The 15937-nt window shown below is 40.4% G+C and overlaps 1 protein-coding gene across 5 annotated transcripts in view; it reads right to left on the bottom strand.

Annotated features, from left to right (window-relative positions):
• Positions 1–15937, bottom strand: part of atp2b4 (ATPase plasma membrane Ca2+ transporting 4) — a 148357-nt gene that overhangs the window by 16854 nt on the left and 115566 nt on the right. For 2 of the 5 annotated variants that reach the window (XM_007247770.4, XM_022682692.2), the window contains 5 exons: positions 15458–15671; positions 12484–12695; positions 10979–11086; positions 6733–6915; positions 1080–1281 (listed from right to left, as the gene is read on the bottom strand). In XM_007247770.4, the coding sequence (XP_007247832.2) occupies positions 1080–1281; positions 6733–6915; positions 10979–11086; positions 12484–12695; positions 15458–15671 (919 nt within the window). The remainder of the gene's footprint in view (positions 1–1079; positions 1282–6732; positions 6916–10978; positions 11087–12483; positions 12696–15457; positions 15672–15937) is intronic. The other 3 variants (XM_007247768.4, XM_007247769.4, XM_007247771.4) reach the window with 2 other exon arrangements.

Below are 15937 nucleotides of genomic sequence, written 5' to 3'. Positions count from 1 at the left end.
CACCAACAAAACACTAGTTGGCGATGGGATTTATATGTTAATGTGTAGATTTTCTTGCCATATGTGTACAAACAATGGCGGCTAACACTAAGTGGATGAATTTGGAAGAAGTTGGATCAAATATTTGTTGATAATTTTACTAAATATTCTGCAACTAAAACAAGATTAGATGTCAGAACCAGATCCATATGGCCATTGGATCAAATATTTAGAATATTTTGCATTTGCAACCATTTATCTCACATGACACAGCTGTTGCACTCTGTGTCACTATGGCATGTAGTTACACTTCTGGGCTTAGGGTGCAGTGTAGGTTATATGGATGAATGTTGGCTAGATTCCGTGCCAATGTTCAGTTTTTATTCCCCCATTTGCTGGAAAGATGGAGGTCATAATGTGTCTCTTTTAAAAGTAACATTAAGCCCTAATGGGTCTTTTCAACCTGCTGCTAACCTGGTGCTAACTGCCAGCACTGGCTAACTCTGTATTAAGTGATAGGGAAGAGGGTGGGCCATCTTATTCACCTAGATAAGACTGCAGAAGTTGCAGTCTTTTATCCCCAACTCCTCAACTCATCCTATTTACAAGTATTACGGTCTTTTCACTGCTCCAAAGCTCAATGCCAGGGTTTTATACCTAGCAAAAGGAATGGCACCAAAAGGTACATTTTTTCAATGGTGTTACAACAGCTCTAAAGGGACAAGTTCTGTACAATGACGGCATCAGAATCTGCAAATTCCTACTGTCTAAATGTGCACTGCTTGCTTCAACAATCTGTGAATGAATCCAAACTTAAACAGAAAAGCCCAATTTGAACAATAAACAAGGAAAGGGTGGGAGCTGTTTATAATCCTCGTTGCATGTGAGAGAGTGAGAGATAAAGAGAGGCATAGAGAGATACAGAGAGATATAGAGAACAGTGGTAAGTAGTTTGAGAGAGGTGTGAGAAAGAAGATGGTTATAATGCTTTGGCAGAAGATTGACGCAGTTCTCATGCAGTAGCAGCAGCATTAGCAGCAGCAGCAGGAGCAGCTGTAGCGTTGCTGTTGTTAGCTTGCTGGGTGTTATGTGGCACTCACTGCCTGCAGTAGAGGAGGAAGCAGGGGCGGACGGGCCGCCGGCCGCAGCAGAGTTGGCGGACAGCGAGGAAGAGGAAATCCCTACATGGGTGGGGCTAGAAACAGTTTTTGCGTCGTTGTGCTGGCTGACCACGGAGGGCTGGCGGCGCAGGGCACCGGGGACCGCCGTTTGGCCTGTCTGGAATGTATAAACCACGTCCATCTGCAAAGAAGAGAGGGACAGGCCAGGGATGAAGAGAAGAAAGAAAAATGAGAAAAAAAAGAGAGAGCAAAGAGAGAGAGACCAAAGAGGCAAAAGAATCAACGGGTTAGAGCAGACTTATTTGTTATTACAGAGAGAGAAAATGAAAAGCCCTCTAAAAAATGAGTTTCCAGCCCAGCCACGGAGGAGGAGGAGGAGCCGACCAGAAGGATGAAAGGGAAGGAAAGTTTTAAAGTTTTTTTTTTTTTTTTTGAAGCAAGAGATTTCTTGCTTCTTTTTGGGGCAAAGGAAAGGCTGAAGGCGCTCACAGAGTGAAGAAAAAAGAAGAAAAAGAAAGAAAAAAAAAGAGAGAGAGAGAAACGTGGCCCACAAAGAGGCGACAAAAAGGTGGTTCAACAAGACATTGATGAGTTCGGTGCGAATCAAGCTTGTGCCAATTAATTCCTCCATTGTGTACCACTAACCGCGCGTGGCCGATAAAAAAATAGAACTCCAGGAGGATTAAAAAGTGGGGTGGTGGGACGAGAAAGGGAGGGGGAGATAAAGAGCTAATTAGTAGCAGTGTGTTTTTTTGCGGTCAAATGGAGACAGACAGAAAGAGAGATCGTAAGAGAGAGAAAGAGAAAGAGAGAGAGAGAGAGAGAGAGAGAGAGAAAGAGAGTGGAATGTTCAGCCTTTCCTCTGTCGGAGCTAAGAGGGGAAGAGGGACAGGACACTAGGAAGGGGATCAGGGACAGGGAAGTGGATCTGGAACAGTGGGGGGGTAGAGCCAAATCCAGGGCAGATGACACACATTACAAAAACTTCCCATCCAGTCCCGACATCACCGCCTGTTCCAATTACCCAGTCAACCATCACTGTGGAGAACGGCACAGATGTGTAGATTCATCATAACTACATAACATACAATAACATTCTTTTAACACCAAAAATCAGCTCAACTGGTGACTTTTTACATGAAACATCGGTTAAACAAAAAAAGCAAATAAATAAAATAAAACAAAAAAAGGCTACATTCACACACCAGGTAAGGTGGTCCAAAATATTTTTTGGAGCTGTTTACAGTTAAGTGTATATGATCATGTGAAAATAATACACAAAGCTTTTTTTCCTGCAGTAAATCTATTTTTTCCCATTATAAGAAGAGAATGAGGGCCTGTTTACCCTCTATTTCAGTATGAATTACATTAGATCATTTCAAGAAATCAACGTTTTTTCTTTGGATTTTGCTTGGTAAAAGTAAACCCATGGTGACACTTCATAAACTTTTCAGTCTAAAGGAGAAATCTGGTGTTAAATAGACTTGGGGTGTAGTGAAACATGATAATGAGTATAAACCTTTATCAAATAGCCCACTCCTGTTCACCCCCAGCATTCCAAAATACAGCACTTTTAGCCGATGCTCCCAACAGACTTACAATGCTAGCGATAGGGGCACAGCATCGCTAGTTTGTTGCAAAAAGGCCCATTATTTGGCCACGTCCACTTCTTTGGTTTGCGTCTTGGATTTTTTTCCCCATTTTTTTCAAACTTTTCAACACTATGTTTGGCTATTCCATTGTAATTTCTTCAAACTTCTTCAAACCTTCCAATTTACAGAGTTTGCATAGAGGCATCAGTCCAAATCTGGGACAATTATAGGGTCTGTTCCCTCACTATTCCACCTCTAACACTAACGCTCACTGCTGTCCTCCTTTTTTCTCTTCTTCACAGCATGCAATTATGTTTTGTATGAGTTTAATCGACACAAAAAGCTGCACGACTTCTGATCTGGATGTTAGGACAAAGTTGCATTGATGTGTATCAGATTTCAATATAGCACATATAAAAGTATTACAAATTAGGAATGTTCTGATCACATTTTGTCCCCTAGTCTAAGTCATTAGATTTGGATTATTTGCCCATATTAAGTCTTGATCTGATACTTTGGCAACGCAAAAAAAAATATTATTAACTAATTATTATATAACATTTTAGCACAAAATAAATAAGCACTAAATGTTCATATAAATGATTTCCATTTAAATAAGCAGATGGAGATGGAGAGCAAGAGAGACAGTGTGTCTGCAAAATGGAGAAAAACGAAGAGTGGATAAAAGTAGCGCTAGAAGTATAGTAGTATAGCTAGCTTGCTAGATTAGCCTTTGTGCTAATCAGCTAAAATCAGCATTAATAAACAGCGCAAGTGGCCACAAACACATTTACAACATAAGGGTCACTGCCAGTGTGAGCGCATCATGGGCATTCTCAGTGTGCATGAGTCTAAAATAAGAAGTCGTGGAGTAACAACCTAACGTTATATTTTTGATAAATCGGTGAGCTGGATCTATTATGTGGAATTATGTGATTGGCCCCAATTTCTCATCACATTATCAGATTGGGGACATCCCTACTAAAATACTGGGTATTTAGGATAATTTCTGCCATTCATACTGCCACACAGATAATACATATGTGTCACATGTGTTATTAAAAGATTTGGACCAGATTAGAACCAGTTTTACCTGCTGTGTGAACATAGTTGAAAAGTTTTCTAGCTTTAAAGGGATCAAAGCATTTTTTCCAACAGCTCAACACATTCCTATAAAATAATTCATATACAGTGAATTCATGTTGTAAGAGCTGGTCACCTGTTTTGAAATAAAAGATGAAAAGCATAAGATCCATAAGAAACCATGAACAGAAAACATACAAACTAAAAGATACAGCCTCAGGTGATTCTGGCTTGGAGCAAGTTAATGTAAATTATTTCTTTATTATTCCTGATTCATTTGAACAATTCATTAAACCACATTTCTTCATTTGTACCTTTATACCTTCCCAACTCCAATAGGCAAAAACCGGAGCACAGAAAGAAAGAAAGAAAGAAAAGAAAAAAAAAAAAAGAGTGGGCATCAGAAAGACAAACTGAAAGACGGACAGAGACAGACAGACTGTTTGAACTCCTTGTGACCTGATTCGCGACTGCAGGTGAAATTATATTTCTGTATTTCTGCGGCAAAAACACAGCAACTTTTCAGAGCTAAACTCTCACAAGCTCTGCATTTTCAGTGGCAGAGAGAAGAGAGAAAAGCTAATGAAGCCCAAAGGGAGAAACATGCTGCCTGTGGACATTCACACGGAACACATCCACGCACAGTAGGCGGCATTGACGCCCCTACCGCCGTGCTCCACAAAGAAGCTTCCAACCGGCCCAGTACGCCTTCTTCCAATCCAAACCCACAACACACACACAGACACACATGCAATCATATAAAAAACTGGATCCTGCAGAATAGAGACTAATCATGTAAGCCCATGAACCCAGAATCAACCTATTGTTGGGAATTCCTGCTGTTCTACGCTTGTGTGATGAAAACCGGGAGTGAAAGGAGATCCTCCCACGTGCCTCCTTTCGCTTTCAGTAGCACAAAATAAGGCTCTCCTAAGGCTGTACCACATACCATACGATTTAAGCAGCATTATGTAGCATTTTTACCTTTAAATATCAGCTTAACACTCATGTTGTTGCTCTACTGACTGACTAATAGGGATAATTGCTTCTTTATCATTGCTACATCAAGCTCAGCACATCAGAAACTGCACTATGTAAGTTTGGTGAAATTGGCTGTAATATTACTTGACTGCTTTAGCCCACATTCTTCTCCCATCTCTCAGCTTGTCCAGAAATGCATGTGTAATGCAAGGATTACACTTCCAGATTTGAAGCTTCAGGTCTAAAGGAAATCAGATAGCAAAAGGTGTGCCCTTTAGAGCTGGCTTAAGGCACAAATTACACTTCCCCACAGTAGGGGGAGCCCAGGAGAGTCCAAATATACTTACATAATGCTGCTTTAATAGAATAGTTGATAAGATATGTAGTGCGGTATCATGTGATATCTATTACGTAGTTAATTAAGACTTTCGCTAACTTTCATAGTTCTCTCTTTAGGGATATCATTGAACGTTAAAAAGTTAAAAGTACACAATTCCAATTTGTTTTGGCATGTCTGATTAGTATTAGGTAGAACTGCATTCTCACACCAAATATTGTATTTTTGCATCTCCTGCACAAAAAAAGCAGCTCAGAGGAAGTCAATAGGGCAAGTGAAAGCTTCACCAACTTGTGAGGAACTCTCAACAGGCTTAGCTTCCTTCTTCAGTCTTCAGTGGTTTAGAGTTGAATTGACTGCCCCCATGAGGGAACCCAACGTGCGTCACCTTCAAGACCGTACCGTTCCTTACCCCAGAGCACTGGGATAGGCAACAGGCCACTGCTCAGCACTGCTCAGTCTTATGGGATTCTGCAAGTTTCCATGAATGGAGTTACTGGAGAAACCCACAGAGGCCCACAGGTCTACAGGTAAACAGCGCTGTCCCTCTATACACTTACAGAACAGCGTGTCCTACTTTAACCTGGCAAATACATAATGTGATCCAGTGTCTGCTTTGGAACAACTTGCAGTATTACGCATGTCTCTGCGTATTTTAATTCCACTGGTAATGACTAATTAATTAAGAAAATGTGCCTTTCCTAATGGCCTGGTCATATCAAAAATGTTCCTTGATATTATGGTACTAGTAGACTTTTCCTAAGCATTAACTTTACATTAGACTAACTGTGTGTCTTCTTTTCTAAACTATCGCTAAAATCTTGAATTGCATGGAATAAGCCATAAAGGAAGTATTCCAGAATAATAGAAAAGACCAAAACAATTATATTAAACAATGCCTTATTTATTTTAGACCATCAAAGATATTGTTCTTTGTTGGTATGTCTGCTGGAGGGTTAAATATGTTAAATGTTTAATAAATGTTTGTTTGTAATTTCTTTGCAAAGCAAGACCAAAAAATATTAGACATTATCATTTAAGCATACAAAAACTACATAAAAGAAATTCTGTATTTGTCCTTCAGCCAAATGCTTCTTTTTTTGTTTTTGCTTATTTCGGTGCATCCCTATAAAAATCGCTGGAAATCCTCAGGTGCAAAAGGAGTGTCCAGAAGGTAATATAATGTAATAAGTACACAATGATTCCCAATATTTTATTTTAAGTTTATGTGAGAAAACACCCTTTTGTTTTTTTTTTCAGATGTTCCCAAACTCGTTTGACGGAAAAATAAACCTATTCATCATCTTCAACACTTTTTAACCTGTTGATGTTAAAAAACGACTGTAGAATTATAAAACATTGGTATTAAACACCAGCCTGTGAACTGCCTCATCCATCAAAACCGCTGTGGTGTCTAGACAAATCTGCCTGCACTTACAGAACAAGTCCTACATGTAGCCAAGAGTCATGAGTCAGGAAAGAAAGAAAAAAAAAAAGAATTAATCAGTGTCATCATCTTCTTCCTGCTTTTTTGCAGCCGTGTTGGCCATCCTCTAGAGGGCATGTGCTGAAAGAAAAAAACACAGCAGGGACTCCAGAGAGAGGGTCGTGGGGGACTCCCCAGGTGTGAGCACCCTACCTGAGTCTGGATGCGGTTGAGGCCTCGGAACCACAGGATCTGGCCCCGGCGCAGCTCCATTTCGGCGTGGTCGATCTCGTCCACGTCCTCCGTCTGCTCCTCCTGCTGGATCTCCTCCTTTGTGATTCCGTGGCCGGCCTCCTTCAGGAACTTCAGGCGGTGTGTGGGGATGGCTGTGATGAACTGAGGAAGGAGTTCAAATGTTTGATTATTTTAACAGAAATTTTCCATTGACAGGCAAATACAGCCTATGTCTAGGCATAATCCCTGTCTGGAAATGTCCATAAACGCTTGGACCTATAGTGTATTGCCAAAGCAACATCAGATGTGAATTGTAAACAAGTAACTTTCACTCAAAGTGCTGTTAGCAATTGAGTTGTGTGTAAAAGCCACATAATTCACACTCTAGGTATAATGTTGCAGATTTGTCAGCATGTAAATAACTCACAGTGCTAGCCAGGCTAAAGTACAGCCTCCACATGCCAGATGTGCTGCTAAATATGTGGAGTTACAAATAAACCTCCTAAGAAAACCAATGGCAGAAACTAACAGAGCCTTTTTTCTTCAGAAAATTTACTTCATGAAGATATTTTGGATACAGGTGGTAAAGCTCTTCTTTATTCAAATAATATTTAAATAATTGACATTTCCTTCATTTTACCAAACTCCTAATCAATTGCAACACTTCAGTCTTTTACCCTCTTGTGTGTTATGATAAGCAGGGATGTGTATCTTATTTTTCGCACTATAAGGTGCACTGTATTATAAGGAGCACTATCAATGGACGTCTATTTTCTGGTCTATTTTTATACATTACGCCCATGATTCCCTTCAGAAGGTCTCGCAGTTTCCAGTATTTTAGAGCAGATAGCACTGCTGCTAACTGGCCGACAGCGCTACACTGAGGAAGTCTAAGTGTTCCAATAACCCAGGGCACTGTCAGCTAGTGGTTCGTCCCACATAGTTTGTTTTAGCATGAAAAACACACAGGCCACAGTCTGATACTCACCTCTGAACGGTGAAAGAGCTAGTGCTGCGGTTAGCGGCTAATGCTAATACTGCTCCAGCCCTGGTGCTGGAGAAACTTCACTGAAACTCCTTTATAACGCTGTACTTCAGCGGAGTGGATGTACTTCAGCTAACTGGTAAAATTCATACAAAAGGTGCACTATATTAATAAAAAATAAAATTAAAGGATTTTAGGCATTATAGTGCCTTGTAGTGCGAAATATACGTTACCTACCACACTTCACAATTTTGAAGTTTATTTACATACTGCTATCCCAGATATGTAAATAATATGTATAATCTTGCTAGAAACCTGCACTTTAATGTCCAAATTAACTTCCATTAAGTTCTAGTCGAGATATGGTTTCCATGCAACTGTGACTGTGAGATCTTTAAATAAAACAATTAAAAAAAAAATTTAAAGAAAATAAGCCTTCTGACTTGGATAAATCAGAAACAAATCTAATCAAACTATGATCTAAACACTGCTCTGTGTGCAACACTGGGATGGGGTTCAAGTATGCAATTTACTCGATTCATTCCTGAGCGTTCATTTGCGGAAAGGATGAAACGCTCATGGAAAAGCTGTTTGTACGCAGGACAATTTGACCCTTAAATGCAGATTCTTGGTTCTCAGAAATTGGATTTTGAGAAATTGGATTACTTTGATCTAACTGGATGCCATTTGAAGGAACAAACAGAACGTCTCAAGATTTGAGAATTCAACAGTCAACAGGATGGCGGAGGGGACTAAAATAATAACAGGCAAATCTGACAGCTCTCTGCTGCCTGTGTGATGACACTGAAATAACTGAATATTTCTGGATGGCTCTTCTGTGGGTGTCATCGCTGTTGATGCCAGTGGCAGCTTGACAAGCCAAAAACAAGCTTTCATGTAGCCTCTGAAATGTACTGCTGTTCACCTTAGGGTGCATGTTAAAATGCACAGCGGAGGGACCAGGAGGCAGCACAGTTACGCACAAGCGCACACTCACCCCAACTGAGAAACTGGATGGGCACTGTCTTGTGTATGATTTGATTTTTTACCCTGAGTGAGCAGATGCCATGTGCTGTTCTGTGCGTATGTACATGTGGCAGGTTAGTCTGTGTATTTCTGATAATTGCAGGATTACGTGTGAGTTTCTAACCTAGCCTATGATTAAGGAAAGAGTGCATTTTATTATAGTTATAGTGTGAAGTATAGTATTATAGTTAAAGCTTTGCTGTTTGAACTACAGTTGTTCCGACGGTATTTATTATAACATTATTAAATTGTTGACCAAGACAGAGGTGCAGTGCAATTTAGAGCACTGGACAAAACTAGTAATGAATTAATATATTTTACTTTCTGAAAATGTGACCTGATGATGAGAAACAAACGCTAACATATATATTCATAAATCGGTGTATTTTAGTGCTGGTTTCACTGGGAATTGTAATAAAGAACTAAATTTCCTTTGGGATGAATGAAGTATCTATCTATCTATCTATCTATCTATCTGTCTGTCTGTCTGTCTGTCTGTCTGTCTATCTATCTATCTATCTAGAACTGACGGACAGCGCAGCCATAGAAGAAGCGCTAAAATGTGGGTGCAAATGTGGGTGCAACGGTTCCCAGGCACTGCTTACTGCTCAGCAACCTTCACCACCTCTCTCCTCCCCCACCCACTCTTCTCTCCCTCCCACAGTTGTGCTTTGATGTAAAAAAAAAAAAAAAAAAATATATATATATATATATATATGTATATATATATGTATATATACATATATATATACATATATATATACATATATATATAAGCTGATTTCAGTTAAATAACAGCAAACTGAAATTAAGTGAAGATATGTGGTAGGGTCCATTTTGCTTGGGCCCCCCAATGCCTTTAAACAGCTCTGGTTGTTGTGGTCCTTCATGAGCAACCAAAAACAGCTTCCCCTTGAAAGGCATGGATTTTACAAGATCTTTAAAGGTGCTCAAGGTATCCAGTGGTACATTTGCAGCAGATTCTTTGAGTCTTGTAAATTGTCAAGTGTCAAGAGTCCCTGCAGATCATTTGCAAATTTGTTCCAGCACATCCCACAGATTCTTGAACTGACTAAGATTTAGTAAACTTGGAAGCCTTAAACCTTAACATGTTCCTCATATTTCTAGTCATGTGACTTTGCCCCCTCCAGTCTGCAGCATGGAAGCAACATAGAGGAGATCTTACTAAATCAACATAGAGGAGATCTTACCAAGCTGACTGAGGAACATCAGCAGCTTGTACCAGCTTGTCGTTTATTAAAATAATCAGTTAATAATCGTAATGAGGGTAAAATAATAATATTTATATTATTAATTAATTGTGATTCACTTTAATTGAGGTTATATTGCCTGGCCCTACTGTATGTTGCAATTTCAATGCTGCAATTCTGGCATTAGTCAAAGATGCTTGTCAAAGTTTGCTTGTCTGCTAAATTCTCCCATATCTGACACTTTGACTATGGTCAAATGACTATGAACGTGATTGTTTCATTGTCACATTTTTTGCACTGTATTGTGTCATAACGTATTGTTACACACTAGCCTGAGAGAAGGGAGATACGGAGAGAGATGCGGAGGGAGTAGCGTGCTGAGTTTCAAATTCCCCAACGAGGTTGGGTAATTGTGGGCTATGGAACTTTCATGTCTCATTATGCTGCTGCGCACTGTGCCTTGTCTCTGGATGCGAGCTTTTTGGTGGTGGCAACGGTTCCCAGGCACTGCTTACTGCTCAGCAACCTTCACCACCTCTCTCCTCCCCCACCCACTCTTCTCTCCCTCCCACAGTTTTGAATTCACACACAGCCTCACCCCTCCCTCCTCCGTCGCTGCTACCGGGTGTTAGGAGATGTTGAACATCACCCACGTCCACCCGTTGCCATGCCATGATGTTTTCATTATACCATCACACACACATACACTCACAGCAGTGTGGCACTCTGTTCCTTTCTCTCTTTCTCTTCATCTCTCTTTTGCTTTCAATCTCTCTCTCTTTTCTCTGTTTCTCTCACTATTCTTTCACACTTTGTCATCCGCAGATGGGATCTTTCAACGCAAAAAACACCTACGAGTCTAGGCGTTGCTTGCAGCTTTATGCCAACTAGCAGGGCTTTTTAGAATTCTGTTCAGTGGGAGAGATGAAAGAGCGCAGCGAGCAAACAAAAGCATTCCTGCCTATTAAAGCACGCCGCGCGCACTGCAAGGCTTTTGCCGTACCTGGCCCCAAAGCAGCTCTCCGACACCAATGAAAACGCACCACAGCCACTGATCCAGGGTTAGACCTGTGCACGAGAAAGGCTTGCCTCCAAACTGCACGATGATAATCTGAAACGAGAAGACAGGAAACACAAAAACAGATGAGTCCGGCGCGGGAGATGAGCACAGCAATTCCATCACAGCACAAACATTAAAGCTAAAATCAGAGGACTTCAAAAGAACAGAGTGACAATGCTGCCACTGAGTTTTCTAAAGCTTTAAAGAGAAAAAAAAAGTGCAAACCTTGTATAAAAGGCTTGAGAGCTGTAAGAATCTGTCGCTTGGTGCAACCTATTCAATTTAAAATCAGGCATTCGAATACACACAACTGACTTTCTACAACACAGCTGTTGTGTTTCTTAAGAGAAATGGCCAAATCAAACTGAAACAAGTGAATAGAAGCCCAAATAAAAGTTATTTGGGATTCACAGTGATCCATCAAAATGATCAGAGAACCCGTAGTCTGTGGACACAGGTTTTAAACTAATTAAATTACTTTAAATTGCGTTGCATTTAGTAGATGCTTCAATCCAAAGGAACTTACAAATGATGAGGTACATAAGCAATAGTAGACAAACATCCAATGCAAAAAGTAAAAACATTTAGCAGGGCCTGAAGGTGGTGAAAAGCTAATATTTGGATAAAGGAAGAAACGAGGAGGCAGAGAAGGAAATGAGGTTAGAACCGGACACGTTTCTCTGGGTTCCAGTTGGTTCAGTGAATTGCAGCAATCTATATCAATCGGACTACAAAGTGCACCGTCAAAAAAAGTCAGTTTTCTGGTCTATTTTCATTCATAAGGCACACCGGATTATAATGTGCATTAAACAACAAATTTGGGTGTGTAATGTGCTTTCATTTATTATTTAGTTTACAGTAAGCTTAGATTTCCAATATTTTGTCTAAGGGTGAGTTTTTAGTGAAGTTTCTCCAGCACTAAGGCTAGGTGCACAGTGTTAGCATTAGCCACTGTAAATGCTGCCCAATAGCACTAGACTGAGGAACCCTTAGTGTTTGCGGTTTGTTCCAAGTAGCTTCCAAAACTCACCCATATAATGCTGTACTTCAGCGGAGTGGCTTTACTGCTCCTTAAAACCTGACTGGTAGAATTCATACACAAAGCGCACTGTCGATTTTAGGGAAAATTAAAGCATTTAAAGTGTGCCTTATAGTCCGGAAAATATGGTAATCTATTTGTACAGCCAATCACACGAAAGCTATTTCCCATTCTCATGTTTTTCCACTATTTACACTGAATGCTAGCGCTGCCACTCAGTCTATCTTTTTGCCACTTGCTAACGGTGACGTCACATGCATACCCTTTACACTACAGTTTACTGCAATGACATGACAAAAGTCATGACAAGAACAAGCCCCGAGTCCCATGAATTTGCCATGTCAGTGACTACTAAACAGTGTACTATGAATTTGTAACTAATGTAAAAGATTCTAATCAAGTCCCATACCTGCAAGGCGAAGGTTCCTATGACAACACTGCAAAAGATGGGGTTGCGATAGATCCCTTCAAAGACATTCCTCTCCCCATGGATTTTGCGGGCGTTGATCTCATTGAAGAGCTGCATCATAACAAACACGTTGAAGATGATGGTGTAGTGTTCAGAAGGGGGAGAGTGGAGAGGTGAGTTGCGTCCGCTGTCAATGTTGAAGATCTTTTCCCCTACGGAAAAGAAAGTGCATTAAGGATTGAAATGTATTATGGAATTAGCCATTTTACAACCAGTACATGACAACTTTTTCAGATTTACAGATTTATTAAAGTGCATACTTAAGATTTAACTGCAACAGCTTGCAACAAAAAGTATAGTTCAATAAGAAATAGATAATTAATAATCCCTAGAGTGACAACTTCACAACTACTGTTAGATAAAGCAACACAGTGTCTAGCAGTTGCTTCATCTATTGGCATAGTGCTCCACTTAAAGCAAGTCAGTATTATCAGAAGCTCAATGAGCTTACTGACTTTAAGCTTGAGATACACTTAGACCTGTCTGATGAGCTGGCAGTAGTATATACAGTGTGGGAACATTGGCAGCAGTGTCTCTCAAGAGCTCTGCTGATAGCAATAGCCCCGCACTACAAGAGGAACATGGTATCGCATCGCGCTGTGAGGTCGGCCGAGTCAACAGACTAGTCTGAGAGAGGAATTCACAGCTACAGCAGCCTGAGTGCTCATTTTCTTCTGCTCCAAATCATTTATTAATTACGACCCGCCAAGGACAGACTATTGTCAGGACTGTGAAGCCAGTGTTTCCTCAGATGGAGGAAGCAACAGGCAGAGAACAGAAACCCACAAAAAAACGTTATCAAAGGTCATGAAGACATCACTGAATGTTGTTCCTCAATCAAAGCCACAGAAAGTTTGGTCCTTCTCACAGCTGAATTGTGTTTAATGGGAATTTTCACAGATTCTTAGATACTCCACTTTTATTTGATTATTCTAGACACAGTTTGCACTCTGTTGACAAGTAAGGGAAGCTTAGATCATGCTTATTATAATCTTGTTTTAAACAACTGTGGAAAACTGTTAAAGCAACACTATGATGTGCCTAGGGATGGCTGATTTGTCCATGTCCATTTGTATACTCTGTCAATGCCCCTGTTAGACAACAATATGTTATACAGTGCACAAAACCATGCATAGCAACAATAGGGTCAATGCAGTCAAAGGTCCTTCCTTTCCAAATGCACACTCTGCTACGTGTGCATACTATGCTACGATCAGCCACATCATAAGACCTTTCCCTAACTAAAAAAATGTGTGGGATGCTATTGGACATACTATCAACACTGTTTAATAGTGGTGCAGAAAAAAAAAATCGTTTCGAGCTCGAATGGCAATTCTAACATTGAACGAGTTTTTTTTGGGTGAAGCTACTGTTGTGCGGAGCATTTTAACTGTCCTGCGGAGCTTTTTATCTGTCCTGCGGAGCTCAGCTACTGTCCGGTGGAACTCTTTAACTGTCCTTCGGAGCGCTTTAACTGTTAAAAAGCTCCGCAGGACAGTATGAGCTCCGCGCGACAGTAGGTGAGCTCCATGGTGCAGTTAAAAAGCTCAGCGGAACAACAAAGTTGCAAAATGATTTAACACAGTAAGGAACCTAAGTTTATTGTTTTAAATAAATGTTCTATTTGTTAAAATTGTCCTTTCATCTTTTTATCTTCTCACATAATTTAAACAAAATTTATAGGCCATTTGAATTGGAAAATCGTTCCAGAATCGAAAATCGTTTCTGAATCGAATCGTGACCCCAAAAATCGGAATCGAATCGAATTGCCAGACACTGAGAGATTTGCACCCCTACTGTTCAATAGGAACCTTGTGAGAATATTGAAACTGTATGGGATGGATTATCACGGGAAGCCATTAGGGAACTTTTGCAACTCCATGCGGAGACACCTGGCACGCTGCATTACATATTCGTTACACATATTTTACACACTACTTCTGTGTGTGTAGGTCAATTAATATGAATATCAAGAGTTGCGCAAGGCTATGTAACATTACCAGGCTAATGTGACTCAAATCAGGTTTATTGCTCAATGTGGCTCATATCTGATTTTTTCATGGTTGTGTGAACGTGCCAAATCCGATTTTTTCAAATCAGATTTGAGTCACTTTCATATGTGTTCCTAAATCGGATACATACACGATCCATGGACATGCGACATGAATGTGAACGGTCAAATCAGAATGCATGCGTCTTTTTGCTTTTATGCATTAGCGCTACATGCTTCTCTCTCGTAACCACACATCTCTTGGTGAAGCTGTGCAGCTATAGCTGCAAAAACAGCAAAAGCAAACCGCCTGGTCTTTTTTCACCTCTTCGACCTGAGCATGAACTTCACACCAGCTGTTTGCTGTTTCTCCACTCCAGCAAAAGATGCTCCACATATGAGCTGCATATGAGCATCCATTTCCCTTTATAAAGCTACAAGTCCTCTCAATTATGACGTTTTTTGCTGTTTGTGAAGAAGGCAACGTTTATACACGTATCAATGTGCACATGTGAGGCGTTTTAGGGACAGATTCATTTAAATTACACACAGATACAGCTCACTTTCATTTGTCAATGTGAACCATTAGGATAGCCAAAATACGATCTGAGCAAAAAATAGGATTTGAGCAATGTGGCTTGTAATGTGAACGTAGTCTAAATGTATCGTTCCTGGGAAACATTATCTGAGTGTAATTTTCCACAAAGCTAATTAGTAAGATTTAATCATTCTTTGCTTTCTTTTTTAACCACACAACGTTATGCACAATATCCTCCACTGCAAAGCAGCTCTGTCCTTGTTCTAGTGTGACTGAATCGATCAGCTGATGATCTGAATCAGACATGTTTGGATGTCTGGTACAGAATGACATTAAACAATCCATTGATTTCAATAATATCAAAAACTAACTACAGGAAGCCTTACCAGCAAAGAGCAAAGTAAAGGTGACGGACAGTTGGTAGACGGCATGGCCCAGAATGTTCTTCATCATGGTCCTTGAGATGAGGGGCTTGTCTCGGCCATAGGGTTTACGCAGCAGCAATGCCTCGGTGGGTGGTTCAGTAGCGAGAGCGAGGGAGGCCAGTGTGTCCATAATTAGATTCACCCAGAGCATCTGCACTGCTTTTAGCGGAGAGTCCTACAACAGAGACATCAAAATGGGGTTTCCTGGTCCACTCATTAAAAAGCTGGCCTGAACAAAAAGGGTAAAAGGGTATTCAGGAGGGCATGAGCCAGAGAAGCCAGACTGTCTGACTGTGTGCCAATTCCATTACTCCATTAGTATCATTAATTTAACCGGGTTACGGTAAGCAGGGACTCAGAGAATAACGCAGAAATATATTAGCAGCAGTTTGGTATCAAGGCTATTGGGACACTGTCTGCTTTGTATAAAAATCTGAAGAA

Source organism: Astyanax mexicanus, chromosome 24 (genome assembly GCF_023375975.1).
Source record: "Astyanax mexicanus isolate ESR-SI-001 chromosome 24, AstMex3_surface, whole genome shotgun sequence".
In the NCBI taxonomy this organism is placed as follows: Eukaryota; Metazoa; Chordata; class Actinopteri; order Characiformes; family Acestrorhamphidae; genus Astyanax; species Astyanax mexicanus.
Note: the sequence above shows the minus strand (reverse complement) of the source record. Positions and strands in the feature narration are given on the sequence as shown.